Source organism: Eschscholzia californica, unplaced genomic scaffold (genome assembly GCF_041429995.1).
Source record: "Eschscholzia californica isolate CP2 unplaced genomic scaffold, dmEscCali1.0.p SCAF_6, whole genome shotgun sequence".
NCBI lineage: Eukaryota > Viridiplantae > Streptophyta > Magnoliopsida > Ranunculales > Papaveraceae > Eschscholzia > Eschscholzia californica.
In genome coordinates this window covers 3,296,573-3,306,760 of record NW_028238483.1, presented here as the reverse complement: position 1 = coordinate 3,306,760, position 10,188 = coordinate 3,296,573, and the positions used below count along the sequence as shown (strand labels likewise).

The 10,188-nt window shown below is 36.0% G+C and overlaps 1 protein-coding gene across 3 annotated transcripts; it reads left to right on the top strand.

Annotated features, from left to right (window-relative positions):
* Positions 1-376: 376 nt before the first annotated feature.
* Positions 377-8,467, top strand: LOC147530848 (leucine-rich repeat transmembrane protein kinase family protein). Of its 3 annotated transcripts, none has more exons than XM_086647923.1 (12): positions 377-803; positions 2,096-2,243; positions 2,848-2,980; positions 3,062-3,133; positions 4,183-4,326; positions 4,419-4,490; positions 4,635-4,700; positions 4,805-4,875; positions 4,958-5,098; positions 5,937-6,278; positions 7,023-7,417; positions 7,907-8,467. In XM_086647923.1, exons 2-12 carry the CDS (start codon positions 2,165-2,167, stop codon positions 8,219-8,221), a joined length of 1,830 nt encoding a protein of 609 aa, XP_086504049.1. In that variant the 5' UTR covers positions 377-803; positions 2,096-2,164; the 3' UTR covers positions 8,222-8,467. The 3 variants fall into 3 exon arrangements, with proteins under 3 accessions (XP_086504049.1, XP_086504050.1, XP_086504051.1); XM_086647924.1 differs by having other exon boundaries at positions 606-799; XM_086647925.1 differs by lacking the exon at positions 377-803 and adding an exon at positions 1,251-1,573.
* Positions 8,468-10,188: the final 1,721 nt, after the last annotated feature.

Here is a 10,188-nt window from a genome sequence, read left to right as displayed (position 1 = left end):
AAAAAAGAAAAGAAAACGAAAGTTGTCAGTGTCACAGTCCGAACCCTAAAGCTAGGTCTCGGACTGGACCAGCCCGAGACCTGTCGGAGTGGACAGTCCATCTCCTCTCGGGCTGGGCCATCAGAAGCAATGCACTGGGCTTCGGACTGGTTAGTCCGAGTAGGGGGCGCCTACAGCTGTCGGGAGCTGACTTTGGTCAAACACTTCTGTGAGGCTCCTATAGCCAATTTGGGAGGCGCCTATAGAGGCGCCCATTTTATTATACGGATATTTTACAAATTAGAGTCCTTAAATTTGGGATGTGTCGCCTAGTCCCAGGGCGGGCCTGAACAGACCCTTAGTAAATACTAAAGGAAGGCTGCCATAAAAAGTTTTCAGTGTGCAATAAAAAAAACGTTAAAAACACAGTCAGATTAGACAGAGTAGGAGACTAGGAGTGGAAGAACTCTACTGTTGTTCAACTGATTGTCATCCCTAGAGATAGATTATTATTGTCCTCCCTAAATCTAAACCGTTTATCTGTTCTTCCGGGTCCTTATAGGAAATCCGACGGTTAATAATATGAAGGAGTAGTTAGACATCAAGATGAAGAATCTGAGGAGGTTGGATATAATAATGAAAAAGTTTCACCGGCCAACTCATCAAAATAGAGTTACAGAAACGAAATTCCTTCTTTCACCAAATCTAACTCTTTCTCTCTCTTACTCTTTCTCTCTCTTACTCTTTCTCTCTCTAGACTTGAAGAACAAATTTGACCCTCAAATTCTATGTTTCTTCTCAAACTGATTTTCTATAGGAAGTAGGTAATTTCATCTCTCTTACTCTCTCTCTTACTCTCACTCTCACTCTCTCTCTTTACTTATTATTTCTTTGTTCTTTTCATTTACATGTCTTTCTTCTTGTTTGTATTTGGGGTTCTTTTGAGCTTTTGTTTTGAAATTATTTGGGTATTTCCTTGAAGATGTTACTAAATTGTTAAACCCCAAATCTTTAGGGTTTTAATCATACATGAGGAAATTTTAGGTTTTTTTTTTAACTATTTTTCTCAAATTTTGAGCTAATTAGTTTGGGTTTTTCTTTTTTGGGGGTTTTGATTCTAGTTTTGGTGTTATTTTTTGATGTGTGGACTGATTAGCTTTTTTATTTTGTTATCTAAATGATTTATGGGTAGTTGGAGGTAGAGAAATTTATTGTTATAATTATGCAAGAAGCTTCTTAAAGGGTATGACAGAGGAAAAATGTTGAATAAGAGTATGCCATGAAAGGTGTTGTACAACCTAAACTTCAAATCACTTTCTTCTACAATTGCAGTCTGGAATAACAACTGATGAGATGGTGCCTTGTAGTTACTAGTTTGAGTAAGGGGAGACTTTGATTTTGAGGGGCGATTTTGTTCCTATCTCATTAGTTGGGAACTTTGATATCAAATGCGCTTGTAACGCCTCGCTTAAGCAGAATTGACAGTAGGTCGGAAGGGGTTCGACTCGCTTTGTTGAGATTTCCCGGGTTTACGCTTAAGAGAGCACCTTGCTCTCCATGTCGCAATGGGGTCAAATTATTGTTTCATGAAAATGTGATTATTTATTGGCTTTTTACCTTACGCTTTAGACATAATCTTACCTTTCAATATTAATATACATTGTTTGGGGTCAGGGTAATGTCATTAACCCAAGACTAGAAGAGTTATCGAGATTTAAAGAGGGCATGTGTTTTCATGTGTGTGTTAAATGTTGTCCGCGATCAGAATATAGGCACATAAAGATAAACATATCATTCACCTATAACAAAATGTTGAAATTGAAAGTGCGGAGGTAATTGTTGTGAATAATTTGTTAGATGACTGATCTTTCTTCTATTGAATCTAACTACTACCCCTTTTCAATAACCAAAAAGAGGACACCTATAAAAGAAAGAGAAAAATAGAGTTTCTACTTTGGTGACATCAATATCGAGCTCTATTTATAAGTTTTCTCCATGTCATTAACAATGACAATTTCAACCCCTGCTAAATAAATGGTGATTGCTTTCAAGCTTTTGTTACTACAAAATTGGCAGTTTGGCATATTGAAAATTACTTTCATCTTATGATTTACAGATTGCAGATATGGTGTTTGTTCAACTGTGCAATTTTGTGCATGATCTATTGAGCTAATCACTTACAAACATGTTACTAAAGATGGGGCTTGTCTATTTGATTTTGCTTTTGGTTTATATGTGCTCTGATGTGGCATCTGATTATCAAGGTATAACGTTTTGTTAACCCAACCTTTTGAGTTAGAATCCATTTATTTCGTAGACCTTTTCGACTTTTCGTTTTGATTTGGGAACTCATGATGGTCCATGTGCATATATTTATCTAATGAGCTGATCAGATTAGTAGGATAGCCGGGGCTAACCTACTAAATTTTCCCAGTTCCTATTAGCGGGTCTTAATAGGTTCACGTCTTTTGTTAATTGATCAGTTTGAGCCAATCTCTTTGCTATGTTGTTTTAGCATCTCGAAAACCAGTTTTATTTAGCGCATTAAAGATGCTGAGATGAAAAGGCTTCCCATTGATCCGCATGCCGACTTTAGCAGATGAGCATCTTATGTAGCCTTTTCTTTAAAAGGCTTTACGTTGAATTTTTAATGCAAATATGTTGGTGATCAAATTTAGGCTTGAATATAAACTCTTATCATGCGATCATTTGTATGTAGCCGGATAATGAAATGTGGGTAATGTAAGTCGAGATGAATTCCAATGGGGTTCGATTCCAACTGAACCTTGAGGTTTCTATTTTAACATCTGGGTTTTCCCCGTGAAGGAAAGATAGAATCAACTTGCTAACTAATCTTAAGTCTTGCAGGGGATGCCTTATATGCTTTTAAGACTTCATTGAACGCTACTAGCAATGAGCTTTTAGATTGGAATCAATATCAAGTTAATCCATGCACTTGGTCGAATGTCAATTGTGACAGTAATTACAATGTCATTTCTTTGTAAGTGTTGGTTGATGCAATTTTACTACTTCATGTCTCCATGCTTGTTCTCATACTTTTGAGTTTGTATATATATTGCAGAACACTACCATTCATGGGCTTTACTGGAGTTTTATCCCCTAGAATTGGAGATCTGAAGTCTCTTACTGCCCTGTAAGTTATGCCACCTAAAAAAGCTGGAATATGTGTTGGCCTTTGCCAGCCTTTTCAAGTTTGTACTTTTTCAAAAAGTTGGATCGTGTTTTTCTAATTTTGCAGTCTGAGGGCTTGTGATTATCAATTCTCATTTTCAGTGTTATTTATACAACAAAAGTTTATTTATCCCCCATGTGACATTCACCTTTTTTTTGAGATGTTAAGTTCGGGCGGACACTTACTGCAGTGGAAGGGTATGTCAAATTTGGTTTAACCTCGCCATATACATATTTTGAGAATCCATTAGTACAAATTGGTATTTTTGTGGCCCTTGCTATATATAGTAGGGTGTAGCCAGCAAAGTTGACACGGTGAAACTAATGGGGTGGGGGGGCCACCACTACACCAAGTGTAATGAATTGTGGTAAATAATGATGGGGAATGTTGAAACACTAAGAAAATCCAACAGTAACCCTAACACGGCGGTTGTGTTTATGGAGAGGTTATCCTTATCATAAAACATTTCGATATTATTTGAGGGTGGTGACCGATTTATCTCTGGCTATAGATAGCCCTTAGATTGTCATCAGAAAATTCGGGATCCAACGGTATTAAATCTTACAAATTGATTTGCTAACTACTCACTGTCCTATGAATGCTTGATTCTTTTTTCTCTCTAAGTTCAACTAAAATTTCTCCAAACTCTCCATTTTTCAGAAAATAACAGAACCATATATCTCTGTAAGTGAGAACCAGACCAATTTAGAGAGTTATAACCTTACTGAATTCTCTCCATTCCCCTCTCCATGATTCTGTTCTCAATTATTAAAGAAATTTTCGTAACTCATTATCCTGTTCTAAATGTTCTTTACTTCAATGGAGGAAAAAGTTTGGTTTTTAGCTTCATCTTCATAATGCACCTCCTACTTTTTTTTTATTCTTTTCATCTCATGTAAGATGTCTTCAACCTTTTTATTTTATTTTTTGCATTGTGCCGGAGGCATGTGGGACACTCTAGTATATATATAATTTCAAAGTTGTGCTCATGAGATGCATTTATCATGCAGCTCACTGCAGGGTAACAAGATAAGTGGTGGGATACCAAAAGAGATTGGTAATTTGACACATCTGGTGACTCTGGATTTAGAAAATAACAAGTTAACTGGTGAAATACCATCTTCTCTCGGCAATCTCAAAAACCTGCAATTCTTGTAAGTAGCTAGCTGCCTCTCCTTGATTTAGTCGAAATATTTTGCACTTGAATAATTTTCTTGTTTTGGAACTTTTTTCATCGTTTGAGCAGGATTTTGAGTCAAAACAATCTTCATGGAAGTATTCCTGAGTCCTTTACAGGTCTTTCAGGGTTAATTAATATGTAAGTCATCAACTTCTTATTTGTCAATGCGATAGAAAAATATTATTTACATTTTTAGAATACTCATAAGTTTAATGACATTTATAATCGTTTTAATATCTCTTTTAGGTAATTGACATTTTTTTAATGGAACTTCATTTACAGTCAACTAGGGTTTAATGATCTCAGTGGGCAAGTACCTGAGCAGTTATTTCAAGTTTCAAAATTCAAGTATGAACTTTAATTATGAGATAATAACCACATAGCATTAGTTTCTTTCTATTTTCTTTGCTCTGTATCATGTCAACAATCTGACTTTAGAGTTGTCACTTCAGCTTTTCAGGAAATAGTTTAAATTGTGGTGTAAATTTTTCACATTCGTGTGTGTCTGATTCTAGAGATGCAGGTAACAATACTTCATTCTGTTTTGTGAAATGATTTCAGTTCTCACCCATAGTTAAATACTAAATGTTACCGTTTCTTCACAGCTTCCCATAAATCAAAGCTCGGTGTCATAATTGGAAGTATTGGAGGCTTAGTAGGGTTCTTGCTTCTTGGAGGTTTTTTATTTTTATTGTGGAAGGGTAAGAATAAAGGCTACAAACGTGAAGTATTCGTAGATGTTCCAGGTTTGTACCCTGTATTGCTTATCTCAAACCTTTTAAGTTCCTAAAGTGGTATTGTTTCTGATGTGTTCCCTATTCATTTCTTCCCTATGTGACATCTACATGAGTTCCTCTGCTAGAAAAGGGTATTTGATATGGCGAGTGAAAAAGACCAGCACGAGATACGACCAAAATTTTTGGTTCATGTGTTTGTTATCAGGTTTTATTTCTTAATATAGGGTCAACTTTTGATACATTATGCATGAAAGAAGTTAGCCTGTAATTGCTATTATGGTCCTTTTATTACTGTCGACCACGTGCAGTATACACGAGATGTACATACAAAATCTCATATACTACCCACTAGAGTGATAGGGGCCCGATTAGCCGATGCTGCAAGAATACTTAGGTTGTCTGATTGCATATATCGCGGAAGAGAATAAGTTGCACAAATTAGAGAAAAAAAATTTCTTACGAGTAAATTAGGATAATGATTTTGTTTAGAGAAAATTAGTCTAGAAGAAGATTTTTTTTCTCTCCAAAGTTATCAAACACATGGATTACTAGAACTTGGGAGATTTTTTTTTCATTTCCTAGGGAAAAAGAGCTAATTTAAGGAGTGTAAGTCGTCGTGTTAGAGAGATTCATTTTCATTCATTTTTTATTTTTTCATTCAAATTTTTCAAAAAAACAAGATTCATTTTTTTACTCAAAGGAAGAAATAACGAAGTTTGAAGTTTGGATGGGCCGTGAAGAACTTCTTCAGTTCTTCTTACTTATAGTATCAAAAATCATATTGAAAGTGTCCTTTCTACCAACTATACTGACTGTGTGGATCTATGATTATACGTCTGATGCTCAGGTGAAGATGACAGAAGAATTGCATTTGGACAACTGAAAAGATTTGCATGGAGAGAACTGCAACTTGCCACTGATGGCTTCAGTGAGAAAAATGTTCTTGGTCAGGGTGGTTTTGGCAAAGTATATAAAGGGGTTCTTGGAGATAATTCGAAAATTGCTGTTAAACGATTGACTGATTATGAAAGTCCTGGAGGAGAGCAAGCTTTCCTTCGTGAAGTTGAGATGATAAGTGTAGCTGTTCACAAGAACCTATTAAGACTTATCGGATTCTGTACGACTCCATCAGAAAGACTCTTGGTTTACCCTTTCATGCAGAATCTAAGTGTTGCTTTTCGTCTTAGAGGTAATAATCTTCTATCAACGCTTTTCTACTAGTTCTTCAATGATTTTTAACAGTTTTTTACCCAATTAGTTTTTTTTTTTTTGAAATTATCCCAATTCATTTTCTTGAAACATAGTTTTTCGTGATTTATCTCTTATCGTAAACGATGGTTACAAATAATAATTCAAGCTTTCAGGAAATTTGCTTTTAAGGCGAATTGCGGGTCAAGGCAGTACAAAGGCATAAAACCTAGTCAAAATTTTACAGACCTTAAGAACTCCTTCGTCCCGTTTGTTGCTTTCAGTGACTTTATGGTGTCACGATGAACACAAAAAACAAGCACGAATGAACTACTAAACATAGAAATGAAACAGCAAAACAACAATCTGTCCAGGCACTATGGAGGGAATATGATAAACACAAAAGTGGAAGTAGCTCAGTGGGAGCCTCGAACCATATGCTTTGATCACGTTTTTAAACATCATGATAATTGAGCAAATATCCCGAGGTCTCTCCGTGTATAGACTTTGTATTTGTTTCAGAATTGAATTTTATATCTTTAGTGAAAATGGTGATTCATGAAGAAGGGTGAGATCTCGATAAATCCTGAGTTTTATGCCAATATTTATAAGGGGCTGACCAGTGAGCTTCACTTCAGAATACTATCCTGTTGATGGTTTAGAACAGTTTTGTTCGATGAAACTTTTTCACATTCATTGGATCATCTTAGGTCTCTTTCTATAAGACATGTTTACTCTCTTGCAGAAATCAAACCTGGCGAAGCTGTGTTAGATTGGCCTACTAGAAAGAAAGTGGCAGTTGGCACTGCTCGAGGACTGGAGTATCTTCACGAACATTGTAATCCTAAGATTATTCATCGTGATGTTAAAGCGGCTAATGTATTACTAGATGAAGATTTTGAAGCCGTTGTTGGGGACTTTGGCTTGGCTAAATTGGTGGATGTAAGAAAGACTAATGTGACGACTCAAGTTCGTGGAACTATGGGTCATATAGCTCCAGAATATCTATCAACCGGGAAATCGTCAGAAAGGACCGATGTTTTTGGCTATGGAGTTATGCTTTTGGAACTTGTAACAGGACAACGTGCGATTGACTTTTCCCGATTGGAGGAAGAAGATGATGTGTTATTACTTGACCATGTAAGACTTCATTGCTCTATCTTGGATTTGTTTCTTCTTTTAGACAATCTTTCATTTCCGCTTCTTCAAAAAAAGATAAACTGAAATTTATCACTCAGAAACCAAAACACCCAAGGCATTCGGACTGAAAGTCGTATACATGTATCTGTACCCGAAATGACGCGAGGGTCTGATACAGTGACTGGAAAAGCGAGAAGGGTGCACAACAGTGCGTGCAAAGTTACGCACCCTGCAACACACAGACCCACACACACACTCACACACGCACACACACACATGTTTTTGTCATTAGGTCTTCTATTCAAACTTGTGATTTGTTTTGACATTTTGATCGGTCGTGGCTTTATTATAGTATACACAAAAATTTCATGGTATACCAACTGGGTATCTTTCTGACACAAAAGTTAAATCAATAATCTATTTATTTGCTCGAGTTTTGTACATTTGAAACGTTGCTTCCCTTAATTATTTGTGGTTGTGATTGTATAGGTCAAAAAACTCGAGAGAGAGAAACGGTTAGATGCTATAGTTGACCGTAATTTGGGTAGAAATTACAACAACCAAGAGGTACAGATGATGATTCAGGTTGCATTACTTTGTACTCAAGGATCGCCCGAGGAACGTCCGACCATGTCAGAAGTCGTTAGGATGCTCGAAGGGGAAGGTCTAGCTGAGAGGTGGGAAGAGTGGCAACAAGTTGAAGTTACTCGACGAGATGAATCTGAGAGATTGCAACGGAGGTTTGATTGGGGCGAAGATTCAGTCTATAACCAAGATGCAATAGAATTATCTGGCGGAAGATAATAGGTAACCTCATAAACCCACTCTGAAGTTCTGTTTGAATCTTTGATGTGTAAAACCTTGGTGAGAAGCATCACCCTGGCAAAGAATTTTCTTATACAATTTTCAGATCGTTGGGCCAATCGTGTCTTTTGTGGGTTGGTGTCTTTTGTGGGTTGTTTTTGTCTGTTCTTTTTACTCCAGAACCGGAGTTTTCTGTAATGAAAAGTTTACACTATATTGTTAATATATATAACTTCGGTTCTGAAACTCTTCTTCGGAAAGGGTGAGATTCTGAAACTCTTCAGTTGTGATCATCTATACTTTCAGAGGATTAATTTCTGATATTGAATTTCGTTTCTTGATCTTCTTACAGGATCATTAATCCCTTGCATTTTGTTGTCCTTAATGGATTGTTGTGTTCAATAACCCTTGCATTTCGTAGGCAGCAACTATGTGAGGCATAGACAGAAAACTTGCGGTTATCTGTACCATGTGGAGATCTATGACCACTAATTTCAGATCAAACAACAAAATTTGGGAAACAATTCACTAATGGTGCATTTGGTTGCAGGATTCCTACAAAAAAAATGGAATTTGGTAGGAATTAAGATGTCTTGGTATGTTTGGTTACCAAAAATCTTATTACTCTTGAATCTCGAGGATTCCGAAGTTCAAAATTTGCATCGGGCAAAAATTCCACCTTACTTTCTAAGATTTGTTAGGATTTTGGATTATTAAGCCAAAGTTCAAATCTAAAATCGACAAAACGGGATGAAAAGATTTTTTTTCGAAAACCTTTTTGTTATAGAAAAACTTTTTTTTTTCGTCCCATATCATGATTTCTTCGTGGATTGTTTTGGGAAGAAGGTTGAAATTGTACTCCTTAATTTCTAAGCCAACAACACAAAGACAACAAATAAAAACTTAGAAGATGAAAAATTTACATAATAAAGATGGCATCCCAATTGAGCACTAAGCTTCTGTTTGTTTTCCTCCAAATCTGAAATCTAAATTTATTTTATACATAATTTTAGTTGTTTGACATAGTTTTATCTAAAGATCTTGAAACAATTATCTGCATCTCCAATGCATGTGTTTCCAGCTTATAAAAACACATGCATTTGATTTATTAGGATTATAAATACATACATACTCAAACTATAAATGTAAACTACACAGATTAGTTTAGATTTTACGAGGGAAAAACACAAACAACACCTAAATCCGATTAAAGAATTGTTGAGTTCAAATTTTTCATTGATGTAGGAAATGATCACATTTTCCTTGATAGCTTCCTTTTCATCCAAAATCCTAGAATTGTTTTCTTTCCAAATTCTCCAAATACTGGCGAATGGAAGGGTAGTTCTAGGAAGCAAGAATTCAAGAATTCTTTGATTGTGGTTCTAGTTAACATCCAGTAACGGTTAAATTAATTTGCTCGTGTGTCTCAAGTATGGGAACTACACTTAGAATTTTAGATCTTCAGTGAAGAAAGAACATATTCATAGTTTGTTCGAAGTATAATTTTCTAACATTAGATAATTCATATTGTGTTTGTGCATGTGGTATGGTTGGGGTAGCAGTGTTAGACGTCTGAAATTCGGCTTATAGTACTAGATCACAATAAATCCAACAATAAGCGGAGAAGAAAGGGGTAATGGAAATTGAGTCTTTTCTGAATGAAGGTCAATTTCAAAATGCTTCTTAAACGATCACTCGCAGGCTACCCGTCGTAAGCTTGGCTCGAGTAAGAAGTTGAGCTTTGCCTTGATAGTTAAGGATGCTCCTTGGTCTGCCTTAAATCTTCCGTTCTCTAACTACCTTTAGAAGATGCTCTACTATGCCCATTGAATAACCTACCTAACACAAACACTATCACGTACATCATTAGGAACGACCAAAATGGGTGAAAACATGAATTTTATTTTTTATTTTTACCGAACTTTTCAGTAATGATTGCTACACGTGTCAGAAGATACATACGCACT

What these genes read in the sequence shown, in the direction of transcription:
- LOC147530848 (XM_086647923.1), top strand. Translation starts at nt 2,165, where the DNA reads ATGTTACTAAAGATGGGGCTTGTCTATTTGATTTTGCTTTTGGTTTAT. An exon ending in CTGAAGTCTCTTACTGCCCT is followed by an intron (nt 3,134 to 4,182) that starts GTAAGTTATGCC and finishes TTTATCATGCAG; the next exon opens with CTCACTGCAGGGTAACAAGA. An exon ending in ATGTGTTATTACTTGACCAT is followed by an intron (nt 7,418 to 7,906) that starts GTAAGACTTCAT and finishes GTGATTGTATAG; the next exon opens with GTCAAAAAACTCGAGAGAGA.